Source organism: Haliotis rufescens, unplaced genomic scaffold (genome assembly GCF_023055435.1).
Source record: "Haliotis rufescens isolate VD_foot unplaced genomic scaffold, xgHalRufe1.0.p SCAF_103, whole genome shotgun sequence".
NCBI lineage: Eukaryota > Metazoa > Mollusca > Gastropoda > Lepetellida > Haliotidae > Haliotis > Haliotis rufescens.
Window position 1 is genome coordinate 550,968 of NW_025963784.1, and position 20,271 is coordinate 571,238.

Here is a 20,271-nt window from a genome sequence, read left to right on the forward strand (position 1 = left end):
CTTTGCTTGTAAACTGTAATCAGCAGCAAAAGAACAAGACCATAGAATGGAACAGAACTTGATGTTGGACGTGTCGGCAATACGAAAATGTCCATGATTGGACTATAATAATGATTGGATATCTTCTTCAGCTGTAGTCAAGTCGTCTACACGGACTTTCTTTGTTCCTACGCCTTGTAAAACATCTTTCAAACGCAGGTAATGTGATGATCAACAACATTTCTATTAACAATTCGTTCGTTACATCAATTTCGTTACATCAATTTCTGGTGAAATATTGCTAAAAGCGGCGTAAAACATTACACCCTCACTCACTCATTCTTCCCCGTGAACACATGAGGCAGAGTAACTATTTGTTTCAAAGGACGGACGGACAATTAGCAGTTGTTTAACTTTAATGTCTGTCTGGGATGATAATTGTAATATTGTTGTCTCTAGCTACAGCTGCTATACAGCGTTTCTATTGGTGTTCATATATAGAATATCTGTGAAACAACTGAATCTGTATGTTAAGCTAGGGATGAAGCCCAGAAGACAAAACATCTTCAGTTAATCATGCATGCTTACAATATCTTCTATAATTAGTGTAAAACGTAGCATTCATGAAATGTAATCTTCGATTCGCTGATGTTATTATTCAGTCGGTCAGGAAAGATAAATTTCGTTTCACAGACCAAAACTAAGCACCCATCCATCGTCAGCTACATAGAATTATAATTCTGCTACATTTGTTACATGTAGGTTATAGTAAACTTCGCATATCCTATCACACACGAAGTGAAGAAACGACAGATATATTTATGAAATCCGGAAATCCTGTTACTATATATGACATTTGTTCCTTTCTCAATACCAGCTTGTCATCAGTTGGTGTGTGGCATTATAAAGGAATGACATTTGGAAACACACGTATACTTGACCTCATGGAGTACAATTCTGGAATTACTTCATCTTTAAATAAAACCCTTTCTGTAATTGGAATAGATCTCGACTTAACGCATGTCATAAGCATGTGTTCAATGTGTTCAACTTCAATGAAAGCAAAAGAAAACGCTGAACACAAATGAAATCATTGTACCGCTCTGTGCCGGTCACTGGTGGTTAATAAAGAAGGATGGGTTATCTTTCGTGCCAATTCTCGGGAAAGAACAAAAGACTCAAACACATTACTTGGTGTGTGGAACTCAAAGGTTGTATACTTGTAAACATTTTTGATAGCCGTTAATATATAACAGTAATCGCATCTTTACGAGTCTTTCATATGTACAAACACCAACAATATTGAGAAAGTCGTGCATTCACATGTACATGTGCACACATTCGAACACATTCATGCACTGGAAACATATGCTGCAACCCCTGACTTCCCTCTCTGATCCCAGCACATCCTTACCTTATGCCCGCATTATCAGCATGCTACACGTAGGTCACCAAACGTTGTATTTCAGACACTACTGTCTTTATATATGATAGTTCCTTGTTTGTCCAACGACACTTAACATGCATGACACGAAGTATGACCCTTATATGTGTCACACAGTGATGGCCGTCCCTTTCACATGCACTGCAGTTGATAAAGAAGGCCTACCCGATATCGAAATCCTGACAAGCATGACCTAATATTCCCCATGATCATATCCTATCTACGAATCCGCAGCGTGTGATATTGTGACACAGTTAACGCAACGTAGCCAGCCAAGTTTATACATGCAGGACTGATGGGAGGGGACTCCCTTGTACAATTTACCGGCACACTGTAAATATCAGACGTATGTAACCAACAAATTACTGTCATTTCTCCAAATCACGGACTTTGGACTTCCGGGTTTCGGCTATGAATCGCCATGTCATTCAGTTACATAGTTGTCACAACAGGGGGCATACATTTTTATTCATACTCAGAGGTTATAGGCTGCATATCAAATCATTTCAATGTCAACACCTCGTGGAGTAAGCTGTCTACTTCAGATGCTGTAAAAGCCTGTTTGATAGCCGTGTGATGAATGAAGATCAGGTTGTAGAAAAAGGAGGAACGTTTTAACCATAAGTGACTATAATATTGAGACGAGAGACGCCATATTTTTACCAATAAAACTCATATATATGATTTGTTTCTTTTGTATATAGGTGTGATGAGGTTTTATTTTACTCGAAAAGTTTTAAATCGTGTGGGATAACACACAATATGTTGATGTTGAGCAGTATATCAATCAATATAAATTATGGTGTATCAATTAATTGTCTCCTATCATGGGAAACCGGTAAAGTGGACAGGCACACTGACACGTATGCAGGCTTCCTGCATCTTCCTCACTTTCTCCAGTAATAATGATGATATTAGTGTTAGATTGTCAGATGTGCTCCTGTGGTTTCCGGAGTGAATGAGCGTTTCAATTTCATTCGAAAATATGACCCAATTTTGTTAAGCAACTGGCATACTCTCACTGCAGATACTAATCTATCTGACTAGGACTATGGTTTGTCTGAAACGGGGGTTGCGCACTACGCAATAAAAAGGAACGAAACACACTTCGGGCATATCGCAGGGAGTTCATGCAAGATGTGAACAAGACAATCCGACAATCCGACATAGCATATGACGTTTCGTTTATTTGTCAAAATCAGTTCATAACGCTGTGGTTGAGACAAGCAGTTAGTTCTAGGTAGGATACGGACCTCATGTTATACTACTCATCAGGCATTTAGTACAGGCTGGCCCCTGAGGTATAAATGAAAACTAAGTGGTATCAAATTTAATGGAGATGAAGAAAACTGCCTTACAAACAACATGAAGGTTAATCTGAAAGTATACGACGCCTTTGTGTCAGGATGACACCCACACAGCTGAGTGACCAACTCTGACCACCTGATTCACTCCAGTCAGCTCTTAGAGCAACCATAGGACACTGGTGCCTTATTGATCAATCTACAAGGGGTAGATGTAATGTAGTATAAACACATGATCATCATCAGTAGCATAGGCTGGGACGCTTGGAACTACTATCAGACTGTCAGTAACACCACGTAGACTAACATAGACACAAACATCCATATGGTCAATGTATAAATGATTAAAAAACTGTAATTTTAAAAAGCAACATTTATTCGTGAAACATAAGGAAATATCAAACATGTACGTTATTCTTAACATATACTAGAGCAGTGAGTCGACAGTGTTGTTGTTAGGTCAGGTGTGCACTACGAATGACACACTAAGTCGATGGTGATTGGAGAATGTTTAGTATGGCATCCATTTCGAGCGTACATCTACCTCTGCATCTCCACAACGCTCTGACGAGCACAAGGCCAGTGGCAGATCTGCCATTCCACTCCTTCCACTTGGTGAGCATGTGCAAGGTCTGCATATAAAGTGAATGTGGGTGTGAAACTTTGCCTTGTTCGATCACCACAAGATTGAGTCCAAGTTCGATTCCAATAGATTCAAACCCGATCCCAATATGATTTGCCACCAGGCTGACACCTTTCTGAGAAACAGGGATTCTCAGTCTTTCCTCATTTACAGGGCCTACAAAACAAATTAACATCACGTTTTATGATTTAAAAAATGTGAATGAAAATTATAGATGAGTCTTGAGTTTTGTGTAATTTTGTTTTTGACTTTTCAAAATTATATTTTAACAAACACCTTATAAATCAGAACAAATACGGAAATTGTGTTGCGAGACATAGTACATCTTAATATATGCAGAGGAGAATACATATTCTCTCCACGTCTACAGTATAGCATATGTGTACTTAAGATATTATGCGACGTTCATATTGTATATTTAACATAATCAAATTGATCAAGATAAAAAGGACATATTCAATGACATTAAATAAACGAACCTGTCAATGTGACCAATGGATTATATGAACGGATCATCTGGTTGTGTGGCTGGTGAAGTCTCTGGAAGGGAGATGTTTATACCATCACATGTCATGTATAAAATTAAATGTTGCAAGCTTATGTCATATATACTTTTCGCGCTGTCATACACACACACACACACACACACGCACGCGCACACGCACACACGCACACACGCGCGCACGCACACACACACACACAGAAATAAAGACAGACTGTATAAGACCATGCAACTACAAACGTGCACATCGACATGCAAACAATGAGCTCGTTAGTTTCTAATAATTAAAGTTCACCTACCCGATACCCAAATCCGGACCAGCATGACACATAATTCCCCATTGTCGGCTCTGTACATACGTTTTACCCTCTGCTTTACTGATCTGCTGTCCGTTCAATCGCTTGCTCTTTATATGTAGGCTTTGTGAAGGGCATTTCCCTAAACTTGTCGACAAAAATTACTGTTGCAGAAAACCAAAACCGCCGCGTGTTTATCGAAGCAAAACGCGAGAACGCGAGGTCTTTCCAAGGGTGTAGCAACTAAGAAGACTGAGAGGTAATGCATGCTATACATCATAAATCCGAAAATCCGACTTGTTGTACATTCACTTCACAATGTCAACTAGTTGGCGGAAACGTCTTTAGGCTGTGTGTGTGTGTTTTTTGTTTTTGTTTTCGGTGTGTGTGTGTGTGTGTGTGTGTGTGTGTGTGTGTGTGTGTGTGTGTGTGTGTGTGTGTGTGTGTGTGTGTGTGTGTGTGTGTGTGTGTGTGTGTGTGTGTGTGTGTGTGTGTGTGTGAGTAAGTCAGTTCGCATTGAGAGCTCAGTGGGATATAACAACATAGCGAAGAGCTTCACTTGAACTGATTGCGAAGGTGGAACCTTCTGCTGTTTGATTGACCTCGATGTGAACAGACAGCAGTTGAATCATCTCACATCTAGTCCCTACACATCAAGTTGTGATTAAAGTGACATGCGTGATAATAAAGGAATATCTGCTATACTCTCATCCTGTTGAATTGAATGTACTGGTTACAAAGAGGAATATAGAAAATGGCTATAGTGTACAACAATGTCACATTATCCCAAATAGACTCAATATATTATGTTTTAGATATGATACTAACGTTACAGTTGATGAAGTGTTATTATTAAATAACTGACAATTGAATAACTAGTCTGAAATGCATTGATATTTTTGAATGGACATGTGAATAAATCCAGTTGAAACAGAGAATCTCTGATTGACTGTGTCGGATTTTCGGACTAGCTAAGTCACAAGACAAGTAAACGTTCTTGTCGCCTCTTGATTGACTTGCCGATCGACTACGCCTGTCCTATACTTTTTTTTTTATCGAAAAGTACAGCATGAGTAGTATTTCATTTTAGTTGTTTTCATAATTATATTGTAGGTATTTTACATGAGTAAAATTTTAAACTCCCCCTTTTGACAATGTTATTGACCCAGGGGGTAAAAAGCACTTAACATCCACGTTAGTGTTCCTGGATATAATGTTAGTATTATGTGACGTACATTAGTGTAGAAATAGTACAAACTATACAAACATCTCGTTCTAGTGATGTTTCAAAGTGAATGTCACGTGGACCAATATGCCTTCAGCTTCGACTTATGTCATCTACATTTCCCTGTTGCTTATGTACTTAAACGCATGTGCATATCATTCAAATGTCCTGGAAAGACACATTTTTCTTACAACTAAGCTTAAATTCAATCAAGATTCAGCATCACAGGCCTGATCAAGTCATCCCAGAAATAGGAAATAAGGTAATTTTTTTACGAAATATGACATGCTACCTGTCAAAGTCATTTGCAATTCTATCCCTTATAATTACTATGACCTTTACAGGGAGATTTCACACATCCTTACTCACTTCCTTAAATGGATCGGATGGTCATGCTTGGTGACTTGGTTGACAGCGTGGCGTAGTAACCTGACGACGTGAATCATTGCTCATGATAGTGATCCCTGGATTCTTTGGTCGAGACTCGGGTATTGCTGGTATCGGCATTTGGCATACATACAGATAAAATAGTGTTTCTGTGTGTATGTGTGTGTGAGTGAGTATGTGAGTGTGTGTGTGTGTGTGTGTGTGTGTGTGTGTGTGTGTGTGTGTGTGTGTGTGTGTGTGTTCGTGTTTGTGTGTGTGTGTGTGTGTTCGTGTGTTCGTGTTTGTGTGTGTGTTTGAACGAACAAAAGACAAACAACAACTTCAAACTTTTGATGAAGATGTTTCTGCAGAATGTTTCCTTCGCAAAACTGAAATTTGAAAAGGATCACATGTTTTCATATCCGGGAAATACTTAATGGGCGTGAAAGCATAATTAGCTGCATAAGAGGAAAAATAGTGGTGGTGTGGATTGGCACACAGGAGAAATGAGACAAGCATGCTGTTAACCAAAGTAAATCGTCTCGTGCACCAATACACGTGAATGTGTTTGCTTTTCAATAGTACATAATATGATATGAACTTATACACATTAGCAGGTCATTTTGCGTTGAGAGCTCAATGGGATATAACAACATAGCGAAGAACTTCACTTGAACTGATTGCGAAAGCGGAACCTTCTACTGTTTAATTGACCTCGATGTGTACGTACAGCAGTTGAATCATCTCACATCTATTTTCTATACATCAAGTTTTGATAAAAGCGACATGGGTAATAATCAAGGAATATCTTCTAATATTTTCCTCCTGTTCAATTTAATGTACTGGTTACAAAGGAATATCTGGGTAATAATAAAGGAATATCTGCAAATATATCGTCCTGTTCAATTAAATGTACTGGTTACAAAGAGAAATATCGAAAAATGGTTACAGTATACACCAATGTCACATTAGCCAAATAGACTCAACATAATATGTTTTAGATATGGTACTGAGGTAACGGCGCTGCAGTGCGCATTGGTTATTGCAGAGCATGTGTCGGATCTTAAATAACTGACAATTGAATAACTATTTTGAAATGCATTGATATTTTTTTTATGGAATTTTGACATGTGTTATTATTAAATAACTGACAATTGAATAACTATTCTGAAATGCATTGATATTTTTGAATAGATACGTGAATAAATCCAGTTGGAACGGAGAATCTCTGATTTTCGGACTAGCTACGTCACAATCGCCGCCGACAGGTAAACGTTCTTATCGTCTCTTGTACCGGGTCTCGACTACTTCTGTCCTATACCCTGAAGCTGAGATTGTTTTGTCGAAAAGGTACAAAGTAAATAGTATTTTATTTCAATGGTTTTCATAGTTAGAGTGCAGGTATTTTACATGAACTAACATTTTAAACTCCCGCTTTTGACAATGTTATTGAACCCAAGGGATAAAATGCATATGTGACATACATAAGTGTAGAAATGGGACAAACTATACAAACATCTCGTTCTGGTGATGTTTCAAAGTGAATGTCACGTGGAATAATATGCCTTCAGCTTCAACTCATGTCATCTACATTTCCCTGTTGCTTATGTACTTAAACGCATGTGCATATCATTAAATTTCCTGGAAACACACATTTTTCTTACAACTAAGCTAAACTTAAATCAAGGTTCGGCATCATAGGCCTGATCAAGTCATTCCAGAAGTAGGAAATTAGGTAGATTTTTTTACGAAATATGACATGCTGCCTGTCAAAGTCATTTGCAATTCTATCCCATACTATGACCTTTACATGGAGATTTCACACCTTCTTACCCACTTTCTTAAATGGATCGGGTGGTCATGCTTTTTGACTTGGTTGACAGCGTGAAGTGGTAACCCGACGACGTGAATCATTGCTCATGATAGTGATCCCTGGATTCTTTGGTCGAGACTCGATACTTTACAGGCCACTGTGATATGTCAGGAGTATTGCTGGTGGCGGCATTTGGCAACATCAAACAGCTTACATCTTTTATGAATTTTATGAGTGTGGCGGGTGCTTCTGGTAGAGCATTACATGCTAATCATTCTGTGGAATACCTGGTGTCATCACTGATTTCCAGTGATCCATTCATATACTTTTCATCACTATTTCATCTTTTCTATGCATAAAAATGTGACAGTGTTTCAGGCTTCTCTATTATTGAGAATATGACTTGTATGTTTGTCATTCGAATACTTTGTCAAGATATTTGTAGAATGTAGGGGAGCATATTATTGAATACATAAAATCGGATGTTCGAAACAACTAGATTTGTCATCCCTACAACTCTGTTGCAATGGTGCATAGATATGAATGCAGTCACTAATTGTCCAAATGTTTTATGGCAAAAGTGTAGAAGACTGGATAGGATAGCCATTTCCTTGTCTGTGACGGGTGCCACCAGTGGGACAAAATACCTTTTTGCGAACTTCTGGTATCATCTCTATTTGATTTCATACCCGAGAACCACTACCGCCCATAACCAGTATTTGCAAACTTCCAACCAGGACTATAATACAGCTACTATAGAAAGTAGAACACTGATTGTCGTCCATAATCAATCAGCAAGATTCTACGACCGGCAAACCCTTGTGAAATTGTTCCAAATAAGAGACAACAGAGAAACAGCTCATTTGGAACAACATAACACAAATATTTTGACTGTTCAATCGTGACGGGACACTGTAAAATCAAATCATATTGTGAGACGCAATTATGTCTCCGGATTTTCGGATTACGGATCACGTTTAGGGCGCATGTAATCATCCCTCGCTAGTTCTTCCTCAAATATCACAAGCGACAGAAAGACAAGTTATTACAAAAGGCATCACAGTTATTTATTAAAAGCATTTATTCTCAACACATACAAATAAAATCACAATGTATTACAAACGGAAAATAAAATAATGTTCAAATGAAGAGTGTTCAGTGTGCAACTTGAGGAAACAGAAAATCAATCAGATCAGTCAGGATCCCAATTTATGTACAAAAGCCTCAGTGAACCTAGCATCTCGACTCGATATTTCAAAGCGGGAACCCAATGAATCAATGATAACTGTACATGAGAAGAGTGTTCAGTGCAGCGCTCGTATATGAGAAAACATAAATGTAGGCATGATTTCTCTGTATGTGGTCGGGGAAACTCAGTGAAGCATTACGTATATACCCACTCGTGTATTCACAGCGTAAAGCAAGACAGTGTCAGGTGAAAACATCTCTCCGACATGATTACACAGACACAGTGGACGGTCCCTGAAGGATGTTGAGAATCATTGCATCTCCACAGTGCTCTGACAAGGACCAGGCTGGTTGCAGTTCTCCCGTTCTTCTCCTTCCACTTTGTAAGCATGTGCACAACCTGCATGTATAGTGAATAAGGGTGTGCAAACGTGACTTGTTCGATAACCACGAGAGTAAGTCCAAGTTCGAACCCGATCCCGATGTGACTTGCAACAAGACTGAGATCTCTTCCAGATACTGGAGTATCCAACATCTCGTCATTTACAGCATATGCATGGTTCCAGTGTGTTGGCACTACAACATTAAACTCACAATAAACTACCAATTTACTTGTGTACATTTTGTTTGATAGATGATGTAACAACATTCGGTTCGCTTTCATTAATCCAAATTATTTCACTAAACAAAGAAAAATACGATACATACATACAGTAATTTAAAAAGAAATTAATGGGGTACACATAGAACTAAACTTCCTAAAATAGAATTATAAGACAAACAGATTGTTTAAATAAAGAACTAAAGGATGACTATGCTTGTCATAAGAGGCGACTAGCGGGATCGGGTGGTCAGGCTCGCTGACATGGTTGATGCATGTTATTGTATCCCAATTGCGTGAATCGATACTCATGATGTCAATCAGTGGATTGTCTGGTCCAGATTCGATTATTTACAGACCACCGTCATATAGCTGGAATATTCCTGCGTGCGACGTTAAACAACAAACAAACAAAAAACAAGCAAACAAAATAACAAACAATGTAATTTAACGTACATGTAACTCTCTCTGTCAGATTGGGTTCATTTTGGCAGTTTATCGAGTTCTCTGTGTTGGACAGCCTCTGGAATCGAATAAACACAGTTTCAAACACGATTGATAGCTACGCCATCATAGCAATAAAACAACAAGGATAATCTTCCATGATATAAACAAGACAATGCATTGACAAATTCACTTAAACATGTACACACGCCTTATAAACATTGACACGCTTATGTTCGAATAGGGAAAGCACGTGAAATATGCCTCAAGTATACATAACATCTTGACCCACCTGATATCGGGATATTGGCCAGCATGAAACAATATTACCCATGCTGTCTGTAATTATGCCTCTACTTCACACATGTGTATCCCACAGCCAGCTGACACAATCTGATAGTTTCAAATGTACTGACGGGCCTTATATATCGGACTAGCATAAGGGGATTCCCCTACTTGTTGATGAGATGTGGTGTGGTACATTGTCAGTCACAGGCATATGCTACAGTCAACTTGCAACCGATTTTCGGATCGCAGATCGCGGAGTTCGGATTTTAGGATTTCATATCAGGCTGATGGGTATGGGTAAAATAGGCCGGTGATGATGCAGGTGAAGGGACAAGAAGTAGTCCTGAAACGTCGTTACAAATAATAGAGAAATAGTGATCTCATGTCTGTCTTCTTGTAGAGTATTCAACAAGCCATATCGATATTTGTCCTTTCTTGGCCATCTGTCTTGTTCAGGTGCAGCAAATAATAAACCTGTTTATGTTACCTTATGTTCAGTGAAATCAGATTGTAATTTGATATTGTCATGGTGTGTTATCCAAGTGGTTGACGCGTTGGCTCAACACAACGAAGATCCAGTTAAAATTCCCATCATGGGGACAATGTGTGACGTCATGTGTCTCTCGCCGTGATTGCTGGAATGTAAGCAGGGTTAAACTGAACCACTCACTGAAATTGGTATTGATTAAATAAGGCTCTGCGTGCCACAAACGATTATTATATTTAGGCTAAGGAGTGGAAATGGTGATTGGGATTATTAAAGGTTGTGTTTACTTCGATAATATTTGTCATAAACCTGGTTTAATACTTTTAATTCATCCAGAGATATTGACCCCTAGATTCAACCAAAATGAGCTGATTCCTTTTATAGTTACCATTTCGCTACTTGGTGTATTTAGTTCACTTGTTCATTCGTCTCCTTCATCAGCTCAGGTGTAGTTGAGCCTGTGGTCCTCATTTTCCTTATCAGCAATACACAGTATACAAGAACCATTAAATACATCCCATCACATTTCCTTCGAGGCTACGATTACAAATGCTTCTGTCTTCAGTCTATGTTACAGACAATAACTGAATAAATACTAAAATAGCCAACTAATAGTATACACATTCAGATATCATCCGACCTAATGTCTTCAGGGGTTTGCACATAATATTTTCGGCTCAAAGCAATATTACCAAGGAAATCGATATGTATAAATCGGTATGTGCAGGAATCTGACACTGGTATATGATACATTAAAAGTGAACCTTGTTTAAACCGATCGATTACGATAAAAATCCTTGATCCGAAAATCCGAACAAGGCTATAAATACATGTCGCTGTAGGAACTGTTCATACCGGAATGTACACATTGTGTCAGGGCTTTCCGGGGAGGTTGGTTGTCTATATAGTGTCATACTCAAGTTGATCACAGTACGTAGGAACAATTATGTTGCTGTGCTGATACAGAAATGATATACTATGAATTACATATGTCAGTAGCGGGGTGTATGCATTTTAACATGCTACATTCATTTGAAAAGTTAAAAAGAAGAAATGAGGGCAAATATGAGCAATGATCTGGATTGGGATATTGAGGAAATGATATGATACGTTGTTATCTACATTCACATGTCTAATCATATAAGTGTTCACTAAAACACTTTAACTGGTTTAATTGTCGATAGTGCATAAGATAATCAGGCAGTGATCAATACATCGGGTACAATTGACTTCCGCCAGAATAGATACAAATACTATCTCACTGAGATATGAGTACATAACAAAGAACGTCCTTGAAACTAATAGTCTGATTGAACCGTCTTCTGCTTGATTGATGTCGATGTGCATGGGAAGCAGTTCAATCACTTCACATCTACTCCCGAAACATCCCGCAAAGACTGATGGAGCATGTGTAGACAAAAGCAAAAGAATCCTTTTCGTAATTATAAAAGAAAATCTGCTAAAACTTCATCATTATCAACTGATTGTGCAGGTTGCAAAGAGGAATGTGTAAAATGGTTATTGTATACGACAATGTCCCATTATCCCAGATAAACTCAATTTTATATGTTTACGATATCGTACCCACGTTACACAGGCGAAGTGAGCATCAGAACAAGTGTCAGATATTAAGGAATTGATGATTGAATAAACTATACATTTAGAATATTGGACAGGCCTGTTACAGGCAAGTATATGTCTGTTTGAAGGTCTCGGGTTTTCAGACCAATGAAGTGAAATGTTCAATGTACAAATAAAAGGTATTTCTCGTGTACCAGGACACTGGTTTGCTTAAATGGCTTGACGATCGACTACGCCTGTATTATATGTGCTCTAAAGCCGAGGCTGCTTTATCGAAAGTGTTGTTTAAATAATATTTCAATCAAATTATCAATCTTTTCAAATAGTTCTACCACGCTTTTATAACACAGAGCACAACGATGTGCATTTTTGTACTTTTAGCACAAGCGGATTATTGATCAAAGATATAATGTTAATAATATGTGACATATATTAGAAGAAGAAGCCAAAGAGATGTAAACACCCAAACGAAGCATTAGATAAAGTGAACCCCATTTGTGAAGACAGATGGCACAATTGTCGCATTAAATGTGAAAACCCTGTGAGTTATACATCCATATGGTAGAGCAGAGAAAAGTGTGTCTCGAAATGGGATATCCCCAGGTTGTAAAGGTTCAACCGAGGATGTTGGATTGTATAAAGTGAAATTAAATTATAACAAGTAATCTCAAATGGCACGCGCTGATGATATGCGTTAGATAGAACTAACGTTATGCAAATGTATTTGTTATACTTGAGGTGAGGTGAAAATTGGGTTTTACGTCGCGTCCAAGATTATTTCGCTCATATATCGACGTGCATTAGTGTGTGTGTGTGTGTGTGTGTGTGAGTGTGTGAGTGAGTGAGTGAGTGAGTGAGTGAGTGTGTGTGTGTGTGTGTGTGTGTTTGTGTGTGTGTGTGTGTGTGTGTGTGTGTGTGGGTGGGTGGGTGGGTGCGTGCGTGCGTGTGTTGCTGCTTGTACTAGTCCGGACTGATGCCGATTTATAGTGCAAGCTCAGTGAGATACCATGCCGCAGTTTAACTTGAATACCCCACTCAGACACAGTATACTGACTCCGAGCCTACCAGTCCTTGTTTTATCCCTTAATGCCGAGCGCCAGACAGGGTAACAACTAGTACCATATTTTAACGTCTTTTGGTATGACGCGCCCGGGGATCGTACCCCGGACCTTCCGCTCTCCGGGCGGACGCTCCACCACAAGACCAAGGAGGCGGTTGTTATATTTAGGAGTAAGACTGCGCGTTCAGTTCCAAATTCAATTTTGCGCAGTTAAATCTAAGGTAAACTAGCCTTTCAATGTAAAAACAGTATGTTTATCTCCATTCTACCATATAAGCATATAAGGACGGCAACTTGGGAAGCTAACATGAGGTGAGCATCCCTAAAGAAAACTAAGCAAGCTTTGCAAGGCTTTTGTTCTACACCGCATGCCACCATTATGAAGTCATATCGTTCATTGTGACGCAAAACATATGACGTCACAGTCGTACATAGAAAAGCGCCAAATTCTAAGCTCTCTGTTGTCTCAAAAACTTAAATAGTTCTCTTTGTAGATTTCTATCGTCTTTTCTGCGCTCAATGTATTTTAGCAGCCGCAAGTTTGCATGTTGTAACCTGTAATTGTAGATGTTATTATTTAAATATGCCTACCGACAATGACCATGAATATTAGCTTCCGCGGTGATGCGACCGTCAAACAAGCTGTTTCAATCAGAGGGGTTTTCTTGTGATTTAATAGCCTTTGACTGACCCATCAGAATCGAGTAATTTACAAAATTATGGTAGAATTACTAATATAATGATTATCATTATAAAATGGGAATGATATTTGTACACCATGATAAGATATTCTGATCTACTTACGTTGTGTAACCGAAAACTCTTTCTTTCAAATAACCAGCAGCCAATCATCAGACGTTAAAATGAAATCTTTCCACTATGCATCGTTAACAATGCTGGCCCCCATTCACCATTTGTTTCTGAGATGAATACGCGAATTTTTTGTATACATTTGACCTCCTGAGCATGGCACTGTTGGTGAAGTGTTAGAACCTATCCCAATTTCACATCAAACCTCTCTTATCACATACATCACCCACTACATAGCACAATCTGCCATTGTCGTTGTTACATGGTTTTCACATATCTCCAGTGTGCACTAATATACAAATAAAATCGTAGATAATACATTGTCAGTAATGTCAATGTGGGTTTGTGATACTTGATGAAAAAGGGAGGTAACTCTATCGACTCTGTTTCCAGATTTTCGAACATGGATAGGGAAATGAGACAAATCCATGTACACTTAGAGTAAAGTAGTAAGGCTGGGACGCATGTTTGTATACATGCACAGATACACATTGCATAATATGGAGGTTGTATAGCACCTTGTACACAGGATGAGTGAGTGAGTGAGTGAGTTTGTTTTTACGCCACTTTTAGCAATATTCCAGCAATATCACGGCGGGGGACACCAGGAATGGGCTTCACACATTGTACCCATGTCGGGAATCGAACCCGGGTCTTCGTCGTGACGAGCGAACGCTTTAACCACTAGGCTACCCGACCGCCCGTACACAGGATGAAGAATAATAATGTCCAAATATGTAGGTTGATGTCACGTCCAATAAGCATATTTTCTTCATCTCTTTTGATACATAAGGAACATATACACAGTACAAAAAGTGTTGCACCCCCACATTAATACGTTTGATACATCACAACATTTAAAACGCCAGACTCTGGTTTTAATGGTAGGTATTCCTTGGGGATCTGATGTTAAATGTGTAATGTTTTCGGAGGGAAGATGATCACCAAAACGTAGCAATCAGCACGTGAATTGCATGGTGCATGACATTTGCAGATTGCAGTATCTTCTTAAGCTCAACATCGCCTATAAACGATGTTCTCTGACAGCCCAGTTTATTGTAACCCACAATGCCGGGTAGACGATTGTCAGAAGCAGTCAAGTGGCAGATTATTGGCCTTCATGGAGCAGGTCTTTCGTTCAAGGAGATTGGCAGAAGAACCGGACATCACTACTCAACAATAAGCCGTTTGGCCAGAAAACACGCACAAACTAATGATGTAAGGAATCGCAGGCCCTCTGGCAGACCACGTAAGACCACAGTTAGAGATGACAGAGCGTTGTTGAGGGTGGTAAGGCGTCATCCATTTGCTACAAGCACAACCTTGAAACGTCTTTGGCTTCCTCGTCAACAGTTCAGTACCCAGCCTGTGAGAAATCGTCTTAAAGCTGCAGGGTTGAAGTCCAGAAGGGTTATCAAGCGACCTAAACTCACAGACAACCACAAACGACTACGTCTAGCCTGGTGTAGACTGAGACAGAACTGGAACTTGAGGTCCTGGAGAAGAGTCCACTTGTCGGACGAAAGCAGGTTCCTTCTGCATGTTGTGGATGGCAGAGTGAGAGTATGGAGGCGTCCTGGAACAGCTTATACTGTCAGAAACATCATGCCAACTGTACCATATGGAGGTGGGTCTGTTATGGTCTGGGGATGCTTCTCATTTGATTGTAAGCTTGATTTAGTGACCATACGAGGCAACTTGACAGGGGAGCGCTACATCCAAGAGGTGCTGAATCCAGTTGTGGTGCCCCATTTTGACAATCATCCACTGGCCACCAGACCGATATTCATGGATGACAATGCCAGACCACATCGTTCACGAGCTGTGACCCAGGTTATCCACAACAATGCTCTGACGCAGATTCCATGGCCAGCAATGAGTCCAGATCTGAATCCTCTGGAACATGTATGGGACATTTTGGGACGCCTGATTTATCGTCGGGACCCTCCTCCACAGAACTTGCGTGAATTGGAAGCAGCATTACACGAGGAGTGGCAGCAGCTGCCCATGGAGCGATTCCAACGTCTGGTGAGGAGTATGAGACGAAGACTTCAAGCTGTGATCCAAGTGCTTGGTGGAAGTTCTCGATATTGACTTACTGTGTTCGTCAAATCTCCATATGACATTCTTACCCTATTGGATGAACTTGGTCACTAAACATTATTGAGATGTCACCATACTTAATGCGTCTTCGTTGTTCGTTCATTTTTCGTAAAGGTTCAGCATGAGATTATTACATGCCATAAGGTCATGGAATACCCCATTTTAGTTCATTGTATAGACAATACACTGGTTTATTGGTATACACGAAATCCTGGTTATAATATTAATTCGGTTATCTTTACACCCTTTCAAAACACCCCTCCATGAAAAGTATAGGGGGTGCAACACTTTTTTTACTGTGTATATGTGCGACAATCATGTGGCTTAGAAAACAGGAAACATACTGACGCACGCACGGACACGGGACAAAATATACAGTTTCTTTTTCTGTCAGCTCGTATTGCTGATTAGGAATGTCAAATGGATAACAAGTAATTTCTTCAGGTGTATAAGCGTCAAATATACAGAAAGGATTGAGTAGATATTTGTGCTTGTCAAAACTCTTTTTTGCACACAAAATCTTTCTCCGCACAACGGCTCTTTAGGTGAAACTTTAACGGGGTATAGGCGACGCCCAGCAGTATTTGTGACGTCATTTTATACGTGACGTAACAGTTTATGACAATAGAGGGTGACGTAAAAACAAATGTCGGGATAATCTGTGTTATAAATAGATCAACGTTGAGCGCGTCAAATCGGGTCACACAGCCAGTCGTCTATCGGCTGTGTAAACATATCATTCTGAATGACTTATATACAAACACTTATATATTCAGGGCATGTCCTCTTTATCATGTGTCGGTGTACTCTCTTCAGACATAAACAAGTTATATACGACCTTACTATAAAAAACATTACAAATAATCATTTCGGTAGCAAACTATTTCTATGTACTAAATCTAAACTTTTCAATAAACATTCAACAGTAATATCAGCCTTGTAACTATATCTGCTTGTGGCGGGTGACCTCATCCGTATGGTATGAGGGCTTATGAGCACGCACATATCCCCGACGCTTCGCCACTGAGGCCTATGCTTGCGTAAGCTGCGAGCGAGAGAGCGAGAGCGAGAGAGAGAGAGAGAATCATAGAAACAGGAAATAAATAGTAAAGTATAAATAGGTTCGTGGGGAACCCCATGCTATTTTGATTCATCCGGTATGGGTGTCACCAGGCTTCTGCTCTCGCTCTCCATGTTCCAGTGTTAAGAGGGGAGTGTTTGTAGTTTTCTTTAATATTCAAAATCGGAAGATGCCTATTTTCATACGAATGGACTATTGAAAAACATGCATTTCATTTGATTAAATATTATGGTTTCAAGAATAGTGTCAACTCGTCAGGGAGTTGAGAAAAAAAACCAATACAACGTTTATGTAGTGCCGTCCATCCTTCCTTGTCCTCATCTGCAACACTTGCGCCACTCTTGATCACACGTGCGGCTACAGATCCATGTCCATTCTGACAAATTATATGTAGTGCCGTCCGTCCGTTCTCATTAACAGCTGTAACACTTGCGCCACTCTTGATCACAAGTGCGGCTACAGATTAGATAATGTATAAACAACCTGTAGATCAATCATCAAACCTTTTCAGTCATGGAACTAACCGTATTGACAATGACAGTGTATTCGTATGGATGATTGTATTGGTATCATGCACAATCCGAAAATACACTCCACCCTGGCAGGTATTTCCACTCCAATTGTCCGTACTAATTGCAATTGCCAGGTGACGGTAGTTCACGTCCCCATATGTTCAGTAAGTAGTTGGTGCGGTATGGGGAACATGATGAGGTACCCAAAGGACCAGGCCAAACTACGTAGGTATCATTCATGGAGTCATTGAACATCAACATATGTCTGTGCACATGAGAATTGGACATGTTGCCATTGGAATCAACATCAGTGCTTATCATATTTCTCTAAATATGATCTTGTCTTTGAACAGCATAGTACTCCTTGCGTATCTGACAGTCCTCAGGTTGTGATTTTGACATATTTCATCACTCTTGGACATCCTATGAGAGTTACTTGATGAAAAGAAACAGTTGGTGTCTGTGAGCAGATCCCCCAAGGGAAGGCTATTTGTTTTTTCCATATCATCTGTTGTGAGATCAGGATTTTAACTTCATTTTTATAACAGACACTTGCACACATGGGACATCTATCACAGACATTGTGTCTGGACGCCCCCATGGTTTTGCAGGTTAAAATAGACCCCAAGAGTCAATTGTGTACAGACCACCGAAACATAGATGGGATGTAGGTGTCTGTCTGGCGTTTTACAACAAAACAAAGTATACTTTTCTTTTAATATCAATTTAACGCCGATTGTGCATTGGGTATGTGTTATTATATCTGGTGTCTGAAAATGATGTTATTACCTTACATTTATGATTTATCAATAAACATATGTAACATGAATTGTAGCTCTTAATTCCCATTCGTTTACTACCACTGTATGTTTCATATAAATGACAAAAGAAAAAGCCATCACAATAGATACAACAAAACAAAGGAATTAAACTTTACTCAAATAGAAAATTGATTTATAGTGAGTGAGTGAGGGGACGCAACTGTGCACAGCGAATCGCGGCGCCTTAGATGACTGGGCCACCCGTGCCCCCAAAATTGATTTATATATGACAAGACAGTTTTATTAGCCAGTTCACAAAAGACACTTCACTTCCTTCATTGACGTCGGAGGTTGAAGGAGAGCGCTCGTTCGCCATGAACAAATCCCATTGAGCAAGACACACAAATGTTTATGGAATGTTACAACTAAACAATTCATCTCAAAGAAAGGGATCCTTTTAAGTTTGGTGTTTACTTGGCCCTGGGTATAATATAGGTGCCCGGAATATTAAACCGGAATCCCCACGGGGCACAACAATATTGTGAAACGAGATACATGAGTATCTGTCAAAATGTAGCAGTTGTTTATTTCATTGGAATGCTGTTAACTATTTTCATATTGATGAGATATTAGAAGCCTATGTTTGCGCTTTGATATTTGAAGTGATAGGCCAGTTCCGTATCTTTCAGGTTTATTCGTTGAATTAACATAAACATACATTCGGATATTTCGAATTGTACACATATATATAGCGCCATCCAAACATTCCTAAAATAATAAAATAATTTGGATAGCTCTCCGTCATTTACACCTGAGATTGAATCATTTTCTGTTATAACTCGCCACCCCAGTGCTGATGGCCATGTAATACATGTCCATGTATTTGTACGTAAAAGATCCTTTATTATTTAGTGTTTGGCAGGGTAAGTCGTTGACGCATTGCTGCTCGGAACAATTACCTTGTATTGATAGACTTGCCGAAATCGTTTCGACTTAAGTCATGATTGAATTGATATACTAAACAACATTCAAAGATTAATTAGAAGCACATTAGAGATACACTTTTTTCAACGGTAATTAAGAATATACCCTGGACACAAACAATACCGTGTTAAAACCATTTTCCATTTGATGTTGATGAACATGATTTATGTGGTTTGTGAACAGAAATGAAATGTATCATTTGTACTTTACAGACCCCAGACGATAGGGAACCGGCAATATAAGATACAAACAATATTTGGGCAAGATATAGCGGATTTCGGATTTCGGATTTTCCGATTTCCTACTTAGTAGGTATAGGAGTCACGTGGGTGGGTGTTCAGATAACTATTCTTGCCTAACATCAAATGCTTACGTTTAATTCAAACTCGCTCTGCATTGGCGAATAATCATGACATGGATCGATTTCACTTTGCAGACACATCGATTATTACTCCACCTGTACCCACTGCAAGTATGGCTCCATCAACACTGTGCTTAAGACATATAACTCCCACTTATTGAAGCAATGATGTGTGGTATGATTAAGTATAATGACTTATGCTGCATAGACACAAGCACAGTAGTTATCTATGACATACATTGTGATTGTGGATCCCGTCTGCATCACGTAAACATATCCGCTCATCAGGGACCAGCTTATCCGTGTCAAAACAATTAGATACAATACTATTATTAATGTCGACCTAATTTAAACTGTTCTACCTATTGCGTATCTTTTACCAGGACATGAACACATATTTACTCGTAAACTAACTTTATTTGTTAGAGAAAATAAAAT

The 20,271-nt window shown here is 39.2% G+C and overlaps 1 protein-coding gene across 1 annotated transcript; it reads right to left on the reverse strand.

The window, feature by feature from the left end:
* Positions 1–3,212: 3,212 nt before the first annotated feature.
* On the reverse strand, positions 3,213–4,246 carry LOC124114958 (death domain-containing protein CRADD-like). Its single transcript, XM_046475723.2, has 3 exons — positions 4,172–4,246; positions 3,850–3,910; positions 3,213–3,526 (listed from the first exon to the last, which is right to left on the reverse strand). The coding sequence occupies exons 1-3, from the start codon at positions 4,211–4,213 to the stop codon at positions 3,213–3,215; spliced, it is 417 nt and encodes a 138-aa protein (XP_046331679.2). The 5' UTR covers positions 4,214–4,246.
* Positions 4,247–20,271: the final 16,025 nt, after the last annotated feature.